This window comes from Cryptomeria japonica, chromosome 5 (genome assembly GCF_030272615.1).
Source record: "Cryptomeria japonica chromosome 5, Sugi_1.0, whole genome shotgun sequence".
NCBI lineage: Eukaryota > Viridiplantae > Streptophyta > Pinopsida > Cupressales > Cupressaceae > Cryptomeria > Cryptomeria japonica.
This window is the reverse complement of record NC_081409.1, coordinates 773,435,896-773,453,536: the sequence shown is the minus strand read 5'-3', so window position 1 is coordinate 773,453,536 and position 17,641 is coordinate 773,435,896. Positions and strand designations below refer to the sequence as shown.

General features: G+C 38.4%; 1 protein-coding gene across 2 annotated transcripts in view; it reads left to right on the top strand.

Annotated features, from left to right (window-relative positions):
* The window catches only part of LOC131031299 (probable phosphoribosylformylglycinamidine synthase, chloroplastic/mitochondrial), a 184,463-nt gene that overhangs the window by 78,902 nt on the left and 87,920 nt on the right, over positions 1 to 17,641 (top strand). For both annotated transcript variants that reach the window (XM_057962383.2, XM_057962384.2), the window contains 2 exons: positions 5,338 to 5,457; positions 5,641 to 5,712. In XM_057962383.2, the coding sequence (XP_057818366.2) occupies positions 5,338 to 5,457; positions 5,641 to 5,712 (192 nt within the window). The remainder of the gene's footprint in view (positions 1 to 5,337; positions 5,458 to 5,640; positions 5,713 to 17,641) is intronic.

The window sequence follows — 17,641 nt, the reverse complement described above, 5'->3', positions numbered from 1 at the left end:
TACCCAGGAAACAAGCATTGAACATTTTGCAGGTCTGTCGACAGATTAATGAGCTTCCGACAAGGAAATTTTAATCTTCATAAGTTTCTGGTCATATACAGTCTGCAACCATTTGAAAAGCTTAGCCACAAAATATTCTTTTGTAGCAGGTGTTTTCTATTGTTTTCTATCATTTGTCTGATCCCGAGAAAATTAGATTTGTCCTTACTTTTATCATCTTGAGCCACTTGTCGGCAGAGAAGACTGAATTCAGATTTCAAAAGATTTCTAAAGAAATTTGAAATTTGTGATGGCTCAAGAAATCTGTTTTATTTCTTTGTTGAAGAAATAATTCCTCACCGGCCCTTCACTCAACCTCCTGCCATTTTTTTGAGTGGGACATAATTTCATTGAAATTTCCTCCCAAGGAAGATATAATCTATCACTGGTTATCCATGAATCGGATAAGCTATGTTCAGATTCCTTATTTTAGTATCAGGTGTTGTGGACTATACTTTTTAATGAAATTCATAGAAAAGAAGATCTGTAACAGTTCTCCAACTGTGTTAATTATCTTCCAATTCTGATTGCATCCGCACTATCAGCCTTGTGTGTCTTTGTCATTTTCTGCAATAAATTTAGCTCTTCTTTCACCATTTTGTTGCTTGGAGTAGGATCATGTCATTTTTTTAAACAGTAGTTGGCATTTGATCAGTCTCTTTTTGTTAGGTGCATCAAACTTCTAAATTCTAGGATATGCACTTCATTTCTCTCTTTAAAATTGCACAATTTATTATTTTCTAGGAATTATTTTATTTTATTCTCTTTTGTCATATTGAAAAGGGAAACAAGTCACTTGATTTTGGGGACCGGTTTTCATGAAATGGTATTGAGGAAAATATTCCTAGGGTTTGCTTTTCATGGAACGAGCTCTTGTTTGCTGAGCCATTGGAATAAGGTACTTGTATGAAACAAGAAACTAAGTCTCGTGTAACATTGTGTTTTTACTTTGGACTTAATTATTTTAAAACTATGGAAGTTGGGTCATAATGTTATAATGTGCCCTATTTGGTGGGTTTACTGTTTGTGGACTTCTATGTTGGGCATTTTGTGCGGATTGTTGTGATATCATTGCTTGTACTGACTATATGTAACTTGAATGGACTCATGACATTGTGATCCCATAGTTGGCAGGAAACTCCATTATAAGAAACTGGACCGCATTGTCATCCTTTTACCCACAATTTCTGGTGACTACATTTATACATAATATAACCACTTCCTTATTCATTTACGTGTGTACTCTGGTTTAATTGGTGTCTCAGTTATCATCCTTGTAATGGTAGTCACATCTCCTAGTAAATATGTCATGATCCCAGCTGATGAACTCTGAACATTGTATTTTGAAGGATGACAGATTTGTCATCTTGATTCTCTCTACAAGGAGGGAGTTGAGGAATACTTTACTTTAGATATCATATCTACTATGGGAGCGGAGGGAGATACTTTTCCCTATATGACTTTGGTGGATTTCTCTACTTTTTTTTCTTCATTCTCCAATTCAGAAGTGTTTGGGTCTATACCTTCAGCAAGTGATCATTCTTAGGTGTTAGAAACTATAGGTTCAGTTCTGGTAGACAATTAAAAATCTTTGTAAACTGGTTAATTCTTGGCATGATGTTTTTTAAGCTCCATTTTAGGGCTGTCAGAGGCTGTTATAACTGGATGTACTTGTTGAATGATAGAAACGGGAATCGCCATGAATTGCCTAAACTCGGCGAGTCCAAGTCCGAGTCATGCTCGCTGAGTCTCTGGGACTCGGACTCGGACTCGTCCGAGTCTGGCGAGCAAACTTGCGAGACTCGCCAAACTCGGCGAGTCCTGAGCCCCAAACTCGGCTATTGCCTGGGTTAAGTAAAATGACAAATAAAAAACATTTTAAAAAGTTTTTTAAAAATGAATGGTCTCGTCTTTGTTCACTACAACCTCCGCCTGAGAATGAGAAAAATTATGGTTACAACATGTCAGCCAATAGAAAAATAACACCCGACGCCCCTTGACCCCATGGTTACAACATGCGATGCCCCTTAACCCCACCTTGGGGGCGCTGCCCCCAAACCCCCGTCGAAAAATATGGGGGGAAACTGAGTCGATAGAAGTAGGGAAAATTTAACCTCCGAGTCTGACACTGATTGGATCGACCAGGTAGATATACAGGCTGAGACTGTAGCCATGGCAGAGGAGGAGCGGAGAGCACGAGCACTGACAAGAGATTCAGAGGCAGCTAGTGACACGGATGTTCTTGATGTTGGTGAGCATGGCATGGTGTCACTGGGAGCGGCCATGGCTGTCCAATCATCCAGGACCTGCCTTAGACGCCTTAGCAGGGGCTCGGGGCCGAAGGGTGCTGCCGTGCAGGCTCCTCTGAGCCATAGGCTTGTAGTTGTATTTACCTTTGGTATTTGTATGAAACATTTGATGATGATCATATGATGACATGGATTTTTTATTCCATAGGTTTTGTAATATTGTATACATTTGACAATATTTATATATCTATGTTTGTTATTTCCTTCAGCTACAATTTGCGTTTATGCTTATGTGATTGCTGTATACTTGTGTATGTAATCAAATGAGCCGAGTTTGATGATGTTATTGTGTCTTTAAGGTGTATTCAATAAAGGGTGTCTGAAACATGTTTTAAATCTTTAAAAATCTCTAAATTTCTTCAGTTTTTCACTTTCCCGAGTCCAGTCGAGTCTGGAGCTGAGTATGACGCCGAGTCTCGAGTCCGAGTCGGCCTTGCCGAGTCCGAGTCCCGTTTCTTTGGTTGAATCCTATTGACATACTCCGGTCACTTGTGGACATGGTTATAATTATGTTCTTTCTTTTTAGGAGGGGAAGCTATAAATCCAGTGTTATTGTGGACCACAAATTTAGAGAGCCAACTTGAAAGAAAATAGAATTAAAAAATACCTGTCATCTACATTTAACTAATTGCTGCTCAATGGGCAGTTATTAAATTATAAATATAATAAAACTAAGGGTAACAAAATTTATAACTTTAACTTATAATAAAACCAAGGGTCTAAGTTTTAAAGACAACCTGATAAAACAAGTTATTATGAAGCGTATATGCTATCTAGAATAACCAGCAGCGAATATGACTGATTAAAGATAAGAAGTAACTATCACGGCACAGTTGTGGCAGTCAAGGAAATAAACTATCACTGCACTAATGTGGCATTTACTGCTGGCACAAAATCTGTAGTGTGGTCTCTCAAGTGTTATATCAATCCCGTTAGGTAATCCATATTAGCATGATTCTATTATAACTCTGTAGTCTGTTCCAAGTTTGCTGAGTCTGGCTGAAAAAGTGCGTTGCTCTCTTTTGGCTGATTTAGCTATTGAAATCTTCCTGTGAGAACTCAGGTATTCCAGTGGCCTATTTAAGGACAAAATCCTTCCAAAGATGTTTATGCCTTGATAAGATTTCTCTTTCTAGATAATGTATTTAAAGTATCAGCTACAGTTTCTTGTAAATTTTAGCTCTGGAGAGTGTTTACTAAGACTTTTTTGTGTACAAATTCTACGTTTACTATTAAGTTTTTGCAGGGAAAGTTGTGCTCAATTGATTTGTTAGATAGGACATTTGCTGTTAGTGCATCCAAGTTACTTGGACTTCCCCTTTGAATTTTCTCAGTCCCAAGCTAGCTTTATATATTGAGCACTTCTTGCAGGTTGCTAACGAGAAGTTGGAAAATTGTTCAGCCGTAATCATTGGTTCATGGTTTGAGGATTCTCATTGGCTGCTTGTAGGTGCACTCTCATCAACTTCATGTTGAGGCAGACTACCATATTTTACAGGGTGAAAGGGCTTGTTGACTTTATTTTCTCCAGGAGGTTGAGTTTGAGGAGCATTTTATTTTCTGGTATCCAGTCTACTATGGTATCTGTTAAAGTTACCATTGTTTATAACTTTATACAAAGATTTTGGTGGTTTTCTATCCACTTTCTTCTGCTACCTTTAACAGAGATACTTCTCCCTTTTTCTTTGTGAGATCACCACTTTAAGGCAGATCTCTAATGGAGGTCCAAGATTTATTAGATCTATTACTTCCTTTTTTCAATTCATCACTGCTGTTGAAGGCATTTAAATACCTTTGGATACTGTTTATTCACATACAAATGGAGAGGTTTTAACAATCAATTGAGCACAACTTTCCCTGCAAAAAATAGCAGATTCTTTCAAGCTCATAATAGCAGATTCTTTTTGACAATCAATAATTATTTGGCTTTGAGTGTTAGGAGAGGTTTTATGTGCAATCGATTGCCTCCCAGGATTCTTCAGCCTAACCCCCTAACAAACATTCTTGGATTGTGCATTTGTATGCCTATAATGAACAATGATAACACTGTTGGCTTTTATAATACATTCTGGAATACTGATTCCTGAGGATTTTGGTTCCCTTCTAGGTGTTCTTTATCTTCTTTCACTACTTTGTGGGTTTTGTGCTCACACATTGAGGTATACTTGTACTAGTTTAGGGGTTAACTTTTTAGTTTAACTCACATGTCAATTTTTCTGTTTTTCTTGCATTTCTTGCTTTACTGTATTTGCTTTGAGCCTAGGCTGCATTTTGCCTTCTTTGCTTTTGTACTTTATGTACATTGTAATCCCTTTAACGTATTCTTGGTCATTCATGAATATTAAAATAATTTCTTCTTACTTTATTTCTGTTATCATCAGTTGTGTTGAGCTTGGAGAAGTTTCCTTATCTACTTATTCAAGAAAATATGAGTAACATTGTGTTACACAATGCATGCTAATGACCACTAAATTTTAACTATGTAGACTAGAAAAATGCATGACTATCAACTAGTAAATTTTAGATAAACTTGTATCTTTCAATGGAGTTAAAGGAACTTTATGCTTGCCAGCCAGATGTTTAATTGTTATATGCTCTGTTTAATGTTAAAAAGATTGAAACTTTTAGAGTTTTTGATCAACTCTGATAAAAATCTAATATATATAAGATATGAAACTAGGTAATTATTTATTAATTCATCCAAATTATGAAGGCGTATATTTTTCACTTTAAAAGAAAAAAGTTCAATATGCTGGTTAGTTAGGAACTACATTGTTTTTATCTTTCTATTATTTTTGATTGGTTCGGAATATGAATCTTGTAAAGTTTGAAAAATGGCATAGGTTGTTACTCGATGCATATGTGATAGAATCTTTGTGAAATGTGTGTTCGATTATTCCAATGTACCACATCTTACAATGTACAAGGTGTGTCTGTTGTCTTCCCTGTAGATTGTGAAAAAGATTGATCATTTGTTTTGAAATTTCAGGTGGCTCCTTTCCCAGGAGCAGAAACTGGTGCAGGAGGACGCATACGGGATACTCATGCAACAGGGATAGGGTCCATTGTTGTTGCCGCAACTGCTGGTTACTGTGTTGGAAATCTACAGGTTTTTCTTTATTTATGAATCTTTGGCAATCTTTTATAACAATTATTAAGAACACCTCTACTAGTGTTTTCCTCTCATTGTTAATGTTTACCATTTTTTCTTTTTTTATCTCTTTCTATTTACTTTTTCTATATTTTATGATTATGTCTCCCATGTTTACTATTGAGTTAATCTTATTTGTAGATTGAAGGCTCTACCTCTCCATGGGAGGATCTTTCTTTTTCATATCCATCAAATTTGGCATCTCCTTTGCAGGTACAGATTTCAAAATTTCATTTTGATGATAAATCACAATTTTTAATTTCATACAGCTAACCTTTTGTTGGTTAAAGTCAAACTTTGCTATGCATGTGGTCTTTTTTTTGTTTGAATTTTGAGGAAAATAAACAATTTACATGCTAATCTAGTTTGTCCATGCTTGGTTCACCTTTAAGCTTCTTATTTTATGGTTTTGACTTGAGGTGAGCTGTTGTATCTTTTTAATATGCTATGCCAACGGGAAAATTAGGTACCTTATTGCTTTTCTCATGATTTGTTGTTACAGAAAACAAATATTTTACATTAGAATAAAGTTTACAAGTATAGTTCTCAAGAGTAACCATGTGAAAAAACATACAAAGCTTTAATACCTTTTGAGTAGAGAATGACAAATATAAAACAATTTACAAAATCAGCTTAATGCTCATAGCCCAAGTATGAAGCAAATGTATTATAAAATTAAATATTAGTCCCTACTACAAAAAGAACAATTTGTTATCAGCATCCCATTATTAGCTCAAAACATCATGAAAAGAACATACAGTATTAAAAGACTATTTGTTATCAGAACCCTTCTTCTTCCTAGCCTTGCACGCCTCCTCAGCATTGATGATAACCACAACCTTCTTAGCCAAATCTTGCACAGTATGGTGCATGCACTTCCTCAACCACCATTCTAGAAATACAGAAATCAGAACATCCCAAATGTTCCCGACTTAGAAATATCATATTCACTGGTAGAACCCTGTTTAACAGAAAAATAATCAGCATCAACATCCTTAGCAATAGCAACAACATTATCTTTGCCTTTGTGCTAAGGTATTCTTCAAGAATTCCTTTAATCTCCTCATCAGACATGTTTACCTGCTTACCGATTTGCAATAAAATTAAGGAAACAATGACTTTTACGGAGAAGGCGAAAACCAAAGTTCAAAAACTCGGACTTGGCAGCCCAAAATAGGACTCGGATTTGGCAAAAAACTCCCTAGGACTCAAAAAAAAGAAAAAAAAACCCGTAGTTTAAAAAAAAAAGAAACGAACTCCTTTAGAGAACATAAAAGCCTAATTTGACTATCAATTTGTCATAATTTGAACATTACACATGTCATATGATCTTCAAACACTCAACATTAACTTGATTCAAATATTACACATGTCATATGAATCACAAGGGGACGCTGAATCTGGAATGCTTGAATGTCGCTGGAACATGGAAATCAATTTGATTTGAAAAAAAGGAAAAAAGGATAAAGGGTTTAGAAAGCTGATCTAATCCTAGGAATGCAAGAGCAATGGACAATCTTTGGTGAAACTCAACTAGACTTTGCTTTGCATGAACAACTCCACAAAGTTTAGTGCAATCTCCTAAGGTAAGCATATGATTTTCAAATCACTACCACGAACATAGACAACATCAAGGCAATGCATATCAATTGAAGTTGAGCTTAGCTAAATGAGTTCAGTTGACTATGCAAGATACTTCACAATCAATGAAATACTAGTAGAATGAACATAGGAGCTTCACCATTAATCATCCACAAAGATCTTTCATCCATCTAATTAACACCATATAACATGAGGATCCATCAGGAAACCATGCAATTTTGTAGAAGAAACAACACATTCCGCCCTATCTTCAATGAAGAGGATGTTTATTTACAAATTTGGCAACAATTTGTGCCTTCTCCTACTCTACTTCTAACTGCTGCTATCTAACTATTAACTATTGTCTACTACTAAATTATTAACCTTCAAAATGAGGAATTTGAGCTTTATATAGGCAGCTCTTTATATATTTGCTGCTATCTAACTATTAGGGTTTGTTACACCCATTACAAAGCATTTAATGCTTGACCAATGACAAAATTAAATTGAGTGGGACACATGTCCTTTATTGAATTATTCACCAATAGATGACGAGGGTAGGTATATCGAAGTTTGTGCCCACATGTGGTAGTTATTTGTCTCGTCGGATGAGTTAGGTGCATCGAACTTGGACGCCTTATCTTGAAATGATGTGATTGGATATGTGGGACTAGGCGCCACCTCAACTAGTTGTACACCTTGTAACTCATCACAAGTTGTAGGTGATTGATGCATATCTCTTGATACTCAACCTTATCAAGCGCCTGCAATGAAGAATGGGATGATGGTGGGAGATATTCCCGAATCGCATCATCTTCTTGACTTTATCACCTTTGCCTTGGAGCTTCCATCTCTAATTACTCTTGCTATACTGGCAATGATTCTTGGATTTCGAAGGAAATTCAAGATTGTGAAATTTTTCTTTCTTTAGCATGTGCAGTCTCATACTTGCTCTTACATTCATCTCCATTCTATACTTTCTTCATCTTAACCTCTCATCTATTGCAATCACCTTGAATGTACGGATCTTGTCCTTAGCATTTCTTTTTCTTGCATGATTCAATCTCCTTGGTATGATGCTTGAGTCCTTGTTGATTTATCTTGCATCTCTTGGTGTTGATATCTTTGACATTGATCCTGAAACTTGTGGATCTTGATGAAATGAAGTGCATCACCTTATTGAACTCTTTCTCTCCATATAGAGGGATCTTTGATCTCATCATCCCTTGTATGAGTGCCACCTTTCTCTGTAATGGAAGTTCTCCTATCTGCTGCCTTGCATGAGCTTGAGACTTGGAGTACTGTGTTGTCCTCATTTTTGGGTAAGTAAAAAAAACAGGAGAACCCCTACAAATTTTGTCCAATTTGTAGTCCATGTGCTCTAAGCACGCTTTTCGAGGTCTCACGCATGATTTAGGACCCTCAATTCTCAATTCAGAGGCTCTAGTCCTAATTTGCGTCTTTTAAGTTAGTTTTTGTGTTTTGGTGTAAATTGGGTTCACAAACCCGAATTACACCTCTTTTGTGCACACAAGTGTAAATTGGGCTTACAAACCCGAATTACTCTTCCCTTTCAAATTTTGAGGTCTGGTGCAAATCGGGTTTGTAACCCCAATTTACACCACTTCATAGCCAAGTCTTTCATGTTAGGTGCAAGTTGGACTCATAACCCCGACTTACACCTAAAGCCTTAGAAATCCTGTTTTGGGTGCAAGGCGGGGTTGTAACCCCGACTTACACCAAGTTCTCCCTTTCTGGTGCAAGGCGGGGTTATAACTCGGACCTGCACCAAGTCCGCCCATCTTGGTGTAGATCGGGGTTGTAACCCCGACCTACATCGAGTCCCCTTGAAATGGTGTTGGTCGGGGCCGTAACCCCGACCTACACCGAGGTCTTACCCAATGGTGTAAATCGGGAGTATAACCCCGATCTACATCGAATCCTTTCCCAACGGTGCAAGTAGGGGTTATAACCATCACCTACACCGTTTCCTTTACATTTTGCCAAAGTGCCAAGTGTTAGTGCAAATCGGGGTTGTAACTCCGACTTGCGCCATGTTTCTTCCTTAGGTGTAAATAGGGGTTATCACCCTGATTTGCACCAAAGTCAATTTTTGTTCCCTCTGTTTACTTGTTAGTCTGATATGGACCTATATGACTGTTGACTCTTCTCAAATACAAATCAGACTTATAAGTCCAAAATGCACTTCATGACCCCTTTTGGTTGTTTTTGTCCAACTCTGGGAATTCTTCAAATCCATTTCTGCAACTCCACTCCAGATGCCAGATTCAACACATTGGGACCAGGTGATTGTGAAATACAGGCTTCCAAGCGAGAACATGAAGATTCCATTGGTGAAGAATGTTAGAAACAAGATGAGGCTCCAAACACTTAGTCATCTTTATGCATCTCTAGCCTAGTGCCATTTTGTAATCTCAATTGACACCTCAAGTGTCATTTGAGGTCTCATTTTGTATTCAAGCTTATCATCATCTACATATTCATCACATCACAAAATGCTCTAATCCAACTGACCTATATACCCTATACAATTTATCATGCCTTATGTCGACTTACAAAGATAATTACAATATCAATATACATGTCGGCTAGATAACATAAATACATGAATATCAAAAACAATTGCCAATGCCGGATCCAAAAGATGTCGGCCTCCAATACCGATAACCTTATTCTAAACCATGTTGGCCTGCATTGCCAGTAACAAAAGAAATCCTTCCATCTTGTCGGTGCCGGTGTCGGTGAAGTGTCTGTGAAGTGCCTGCCAATACACAATTGAACCAAAACATGAAGCCGGAACAAGATACCCTGTTGCCATCAATGACAACATAGTGAAACTAACCAATTGAGTGTCAATTGCCAACAGACTTAGAGGATGAAAACCCTACTAGTTCATGAGTGGTTGAGGATGAAATCGCTTCTCTGTCAAACTTGCACTCCGGGACTAGTCTATGCAAAACGGTGATAAACTGGTCAATAATCCCTTTATCCATAGATCCCTCCATTTTCTATGCAGCCATCATCATGAGTTCAATAGAGCTCATCTCGGTTATATGCTTTTCTTTTCCACCTGTGAGGTGTCAATTGACAACAACGATGGACTCACTACGGGTTCCCTGCCAGATTCCTCTTTCTTCTCCTCTGATGATTTATCCTTTATAGCTTTCTTACTTGCACCAGTGGCTTCGCCACTTGGTGCAGTCTCAGTAACTGCCGGTTCCTCCCTAGAAATTGTAACCTCATCTTGTACATCTGTATCCGGAGGACTGTTGTCCTCAACATTAGTATCCTGTACATCATCAACCTTTACACTCTTTGTATTTGCTGGTATCTCAACATTTGCCTGTACATTTGTATCTATTGGGGGCTTAATTTCCACTATCTTAATGTTTTTCAAAATTGAGGGTGAAGTACCCATAATACCCTTTCCTTTTCCTTTAACCGGGATGTCTGCAGTATCTGTTTTTTATTCCGGTGAAGTATAAAAACCATGGTTCTCTTCAAAGAACTTAATCCATGCCTTGTGGGTCTCCTTGATTATCTCATTTACTCTCCCTAACATAAGACTGATTATTCTATGTTTGCTGTTAAAGATTTTCCTATCTGCCACCTCAAGTGTCCTATCCATCTCCTCTGGACTCCTCTGGAGCAATAGAAACTCAAACAGATAACAACTCTTGTATCTTTATATGATTGTCCTCTTGCATTGCTGATAGTCTTCTAGCATCTAACATATCATACAATTTCTATCAAGTCTTTCTTATAAATATCCAAATATAACAATACTGCTTCCTCAGCCTCTCTTTGTTCATCATTCTCTAAATTTTCATAATAAAACTGTACATTCTTTAACATACCATCTTTAGTAATCTTATCAACTAATTCTGTAAATTTTCATAATAAAAGTGTACATTTTTTAACATACCATCTTTAGTAATCTCATCAACTAATTCTGCACAAGTTTTTGGTGGAATGATAGTTACATTACCAGATTAAATTGCCAGATCAATGCCATCCTTCTTTCTCCTTCCAGTATCGGATGGGGCTGAAGGTGCTACTTTTGGTGCTTTCTTCTATGCCGGTAACTTGAATGTAACTTTCCTAACCGGTTGCTTTTTAGCCTCTACCTTGGTTTCTTCAGTTTTCTTCCTTATAACCCTTTTGAAAGCTAGGGGTGTGTCATCTTCAGATTCAAATTCAGCTGCAATAGGCTCAATGAATACTTCTGGTTCTTTTCTCTTTCTGCCTTTCTCCGGGACAACATCAATCAATGCTTTGATGTCCTGTGAAACCTTTTCAACAAATTTACTCGCCTTTCCTTCCTGCTTCTCTCTCTTCTTCCGGTTGAACTCAGTTTCAACCTCTTGAGTCTTCTGCTTAGCAGTACCACAGGGTTTCTCAGCTTCATCAATAGGTGAATCAATCAACATCTTTGCATAAGCATCTAAAATTTGTGTATCAACTTCATAGCCCATCTCCTCAATCCAGATCTTCCGGGGTTTGACCGCTTCCATGGGTGTTTCATCTTTCTTCACCATGAAGCATATGTTAGTTGAGTATTTCTCAACAATGTGCTTAGGAATCCTTTCTCTAGATTTCATAGCCTTCCGGAATGCCTTAAAATAACCCCATACTTTGTCATCTCTCTGACTACCTGTTGTGACCATTTCACACATCGCCCCATTAGAATGGGGACCCCCTCTCTTTGCTTTGGTTTTGCTTGTTTTTCTCTCTGTTTTTAGGGTTTTGAGTGAGTGAGTGGTCTGTCTGGGCTAGGGCTAAACCTTAAGGGTTCCTTTTTGGTGTCATTAAGGCTAAATCCAGTCAAATTTTGGAAAATTGTTAAGTGTCTTCCTGAAGAATTGAGATTATCAGAATAAGGTAAACCTTTTAGGGGAGTCAAATAGGTCTCAGGTTAGGTCCTAATTGAAAGAAGGGTTTTTTAGAGTCAAGTCCAGTTGGTTTCTAAGTCTGAGTCAGTTAGGCAAGGTCAGTGAAGAAAATGAGTCTAGTAGGCTAAGTCAAACAGGGAATGAAATAGATCAAGAGCCTGATAATGTCAAATTCGCTCCCGACCCTTGCTGAGGGCCCAGGGCGAAATTCCTTGTAAACTGGATTTCCTTCACAATTTTGGCTAAGTGTTAATATATTTGAAGGGGAAATTGTGTGTTCTTGCCTGGGTAAGTTTTGATCAATTTTTGGAAAGTAAGATGATGCCTGAAACAGAGAATTCGCTCCTGACCCTTGCTGAGGGTCCAGGGCGAACTTTATCCTAAGCAAAATTTCTTGTTTTTTGATGGACTTGCTAACTGGTTCCTGGCCTTGAAAATGACCTAACTTTGCCTTGTGAAGTGATTTGAGACTCAAATTTTGAACAATTTAGCCTAAAAGGGTAATTTCGCTCCTGACCCTTGGAGAGGGTCCAGGGCGAAAATGTTATTTAAGGCATATTTGTCATTGACTTTTCTAATTTGTTTTGTGCAGGGTCTCCAGGAAGGATGATTGGACGTGACTTGAGGCAATTGAAGGTTTGAAGGCGTGAAAAATGATGAACTCTGGAGGCTAAGGACAAATTCGCTCTTGACCCTCTTTGAGGGCTCAGGGCGAAATTTTGATTTCCCTCATCTTGCAGCGAAAGAGACCAAGTTTTGAGCATGAATGGAAAATGAATGACTTTCCCCACTCGCCTGAAAGGTTTTAGCTTGAAATGATGAAGGATCTTGTTGAAATCATCAAAATTGCTCTTGACCCTTGCTGAGGGTCCAGGGCGAAAAATCTTATAGGGGTCATTGCTAGCCTTATTTGGTCGATTTGAGATGTCAAAGGCATGGTGGAGGATGAAGTGAGCATGATAAAGTATCCAGACTTGATTGAAGATGATGAGATGATGGAGTTTTGCTCAAGAAGGGTAAATTCGCTCTTGACCCTCTCTGAGGGTCCAGAGCGAAATTCTTTATATGCACATTTTTTTGACTTTTCTTGGACATGGAATCCTATTCATAGCACAATTCAAGATGACATCTTCCTTAACAAGGACATTTCGAGATGAAAAGTGAAGCATTTTAGTCCAGATAGCAAAAAATCGCTCTTGACCCTTGTTGAGGGTCCAGAGCAAATTTCTAAAGTTCTCTCCCTTTTGTGTGGAATTAAGACAAAATCTTGCTTGGACAGGAGGAGGACGTGATGTGTTATGCCTTAGAGGTGATTTGAAGACTAAAAGATGAAGGAATATACCTAAAACCAAAAGTCGCTCTTGACCCTTGTTGAGGGTCCAGGGCGAAAATCATAAAACCAACATATTTCCTTCAAAATTGTGCTAAGGCAAGATTGTGCTAAGGTCGAGAAGCCCTTCAAAAACATGATGAACGATGATTTGCCTAGAAAAGTTGATGATGCTAAGCCAGGAAGCAAAAATCGCTCCTGACCCTTGCTGAGGGTCCAAGGCGAAAATTTTGAAAACTCTCATTTTTCCTTGCAACAACAAAATGAATTTGGATGGAGGGGATGAAGAAAGACGTTGCCAAGTGATGAATAAAATTTCAATGAAAAATGATGATGAAAATGAGCTTAATTTGCAAAAATCGCTTTTGACCCTTGCTGAGGGTCCAGGGCGAAAAACTTGAAATGGGATTTTCTTGCTTATTTTGGGAGGCATTAACACGATCTAGCTTGGTGAGAAGGTGTCTTGATAAGGAAATGAGGATTTATAGTCAAAATTGAAAAAATCGCTCTTGACCCTTGGTGAGGGTCCAGGGCGAAAAATACCAAAATTGCACTTTTTCTCCCAAGTTGGATAGAGCAAAGTTTGGAAGTTAGTGAGAAAACCTATTTGAAATGTCTTGAAGAGATTTTGAACGTTGAAAAATGCTAATTTTGAGCAAAATTAGGAAAATCGCTCCTGACCCTTGCTGAGGGTCCAGGGTGAAATTTCCTCTAAAGACATCATTTCCTTCAAAATTGTTGATGAATTAACTCCATAGTGCAAGGAAATGGACTTTGAGAGTGGCCTAGAGGGTTCGACGATCAAATTTAGGTGGATTTTAGCTAAAAAATGAAAAATCGCTCTTGACCCTTGGAGAGGGTCCAGGGCGAAATTGACATTTCCACCTATTTTCTCATGCAAAATGTCAAAAAATTTGAAGTACAACACCTTAACTGGATATCAATTTACCCTCCAGGAGATTTTCAAGTCAAGATGCAAAGTATTCAAGGCTAAAATTGGAAAATCGCTCCTGTCCCTCAGAGAGGGTCCAGGGCAAAATTATTTGCAAGCTTGATTAAGCCTTGTTTTAGAAATTGATATTCTCCAAATTGCATTAGATCGCCAAAATTGCTAAAGTCGAGGCATTTAGAAAATTAAATTCGCATTAAATTAAAAGCATTTGGCATTTAATAAATTAATTTTAAGCCTTGAGAAAATTGAAATTTTACTTGGGAGGCATTTAAAATTAATTTTTTTTATTAAATTAAAATTCATAGGTGAGCGCTCAAGGCATTATTTTGCTTTTATTTGCCAAGTCGGCCCCCCTTTTTTGAGATTTTATTTATTTTTTTACCTCCTTTTTGCCAAGTTGGCCTAGGGGAAGTAAGGGGTAAGCGCTCTATATAAGAGGGATGCTTTGATCAAGTTTAATCATTCATTCAATCATCCTTTTAAGTGTGAAATTGGAGAGCTAATTGGAGGTGCGAAATAGAGCTGGTTTGGAGCGAATTTCTTTCAAGTGTTGAAAGGTAAAGAAGTGGAGTTTATTCCTTTCAAGGCTAAAGGAGGCGCAATTCATCCAAGAGAGGGCTTCGATCTAAACTTTTCCTAGCGAAATCCATTTTTTCGCATCATTTCTTAGAGTTTAGCACTCAGGAGGAGGTATGGCGAAATCATCTTAACATCCTTGGTCAAGACTTGATTTTTGGACACTCTTTTTTTAGAAAAGTCTAAGTGATTGATGAGTGAATTAGGAAATGATAACTCTAAATTTATCATGAAGTTTCCTAATTAATATCTTAAATCTTCCTTTTTAGTCTTAATTTCTACACTTCAAGATATAATGCTTAAGAACTAATTTTGAAATGTTGTGTAGGTGTCAAGATGGCGGCTCCAAAGGCAGGAGCATCTACTAGTCGCCCGGCTCTCATCAAGGAATATCAGAAGAATGACGAATTGGAGACCAGGATCGTGTCCAAATGGAGTAATATCGGAGACACCAACTTAGGAAACTTCAATGTGAAGAAGTTTCGAGAAGTCCCCTACATTGGCAAGCCATCACCTGTTGCGAAGAAGATAATTGAAAGTGGCATCATCAAGGCGGCAGGTTTCACTCCAGCAGTCAAGTGTCATGAGCTGATGATCGAGTGTGCCCGCCACTATGACTAGCAATCAAGGTCGATCGTATCCAAGGAAGGGAACACCTTAGCTTACCTTTCAGAGGAAGCTATAAGTGAAGCTCTTCATCTTCCAGAACATAAAAATATGATTTACAAAAGCCTAGAAGGAGCCAGATCAATGTATGAAGATGATCCTGATATTTGTCTAAGTCTCATCAATAAGAATTGGTTGCTCAAAAGTCGGCCTCGCCTGAACAAGATTCCCAACACACCACATTGGATCGACTTCCAGGAGGAGTACAAAGATTTGATAACTTTGCTCAATCGAGTTACAGGGGCTCCTCAAGCCTTCTACTTCGAAAAATGGATGTTCTTCTTCATTCAAGTGATAGTTCAAGGAAAAGGAATGCTTCATTGGGCCAGAATTATTAGCAATAGTCTGGATGTGCAGTTGAGAAGACTAAGGCCTACCAAATCATTCCATATGAGCTCATATGTCGTATATGCCTTGATCAGGAGTTTCGAGTATGCAGGGCTACCTCACAGAGGAGTGATTGGAAGAGGACCCAGAGAGGTGAGAGTTTGTGACTCTTATGTTCATCTACATCATCCGCCTAGAAGTGACTACAAGTTAGTCAATGATACCTTCACGATGAACATCACTAGGATATTGCAAGGTGGAATTCATAATCGACTATCTCTAGATGCACAAGAACTTGTGAAGAAGTATGGTGCATGGTTCATCCAGTTTCAAAAGTTTACATACATCAGAGTTCATGGGTGTCCTTCACCTCCCTACATGTTGCCGAGATATCCGACAGACAGGATAGTGCTACTTGAGGTGACCAGACAGTTGGTAGCTTATGCGAAGGCATCCAGACACAAGCATGGAAATGGAATTCCCGTGCCCATCATATTGGGGAATTCAGTTGAGGTATGTCCTAACACTCAAGCCTCGGAAGATGCAGAGAAGGAATTAGCTTTATATTCATTCACATTCTTTGCCTCGAGGGAGAATTTTGATCCTCATGGTTATATGGAGGAGACAGTTGGTAAGAAGTACAGACATGAGTTTCAGGTAGAGGACTTTTGGATGAATCTCTCAAGTGATTTAGAAGTTAGAAGAAAGATGCATTCCAGGCTACCCTTAGATCTCATCAGGAAATGCAAGGTTTATAGGGTAGCTGATCAAGCCCAAGATAATGGCAGATACCTCCAGTCGTCCTATGACAAAGAAGATAAAAGAGTGAAGATAGATTGGAATGAACCTGAGGTTTTAGGTTTGAGAGCTTTGATGGCTCCTGTTTTATCATGTACTCGTAGATGGGTGGATGTACATCATCAGAAGCTGAGAGAGCAGAACGTATCAATGACTTTTACTTTGGAGGCAAGGCCAGAGGAAGGAGAAGCAAGCGTGAGTGAGGACACTTCTCATCCTAGAGGCGCAAAGAGGAAAGAAAGACTTGAGAAAAGAGAATCTTCCAAGAAGAAGCAAGAGGCCAATCGAGATCGCCCATCAAGCACATCTTCTCGGCATGAAAAGAAGGCAAGTCAAGCTGAAGGTCAAGAGAAGATGGTACCTGTTGTGACGTTTTCACACATCGCCCCATTGCCAATGGGGACCCATGTTTTTTTTGCTTTTTAGGGTTTGTTTTCGGGTCTTTTAGGGTTTTGTTAGTTAGCCTTTGCATTTTGAGTGTCGCCCAGGTGATCAATAGGGTAGCAGGTCCTACTTAAGTGATGCCCTAGTCCTGAAATTTGGCTAAGTCTGGAATGTCCTGATCCTGAAATTTGACTAAGTCTGGAAACTGAAAAACCTCAAAAAGCTAGATTTTGGAATATAACTCCTGGAGGTCTGAAACCACTCTCAAACATCCTGAAAGTATATATGGAATATAACTTAAAGTATAAATTTCTTATACTTAAATGTTATATTCCATAAAAGTTATCCTGATAGAGAGTTCGAAAAGTCAAATTTCGCTCCTGTCCTTCATTGAGGATCCAGAGCGAATTTCGCTCCTGTCCCTCCCAGGAGGACCAAGGCGAAGCGCTCCTATCCCTCACCAAGGGTCCAGAGCGAAAAAGCTTAGTTGAGCCATTCCTGACCTTGTTTGGACGAATTGAGACATCAAAGGCATGGTGAAGGGCAAAATGAGCATGATCGAGCATCCAGACTTGATCAAAAGCAATGAAATGATGAAGTTTTTGCCTAGAAGGT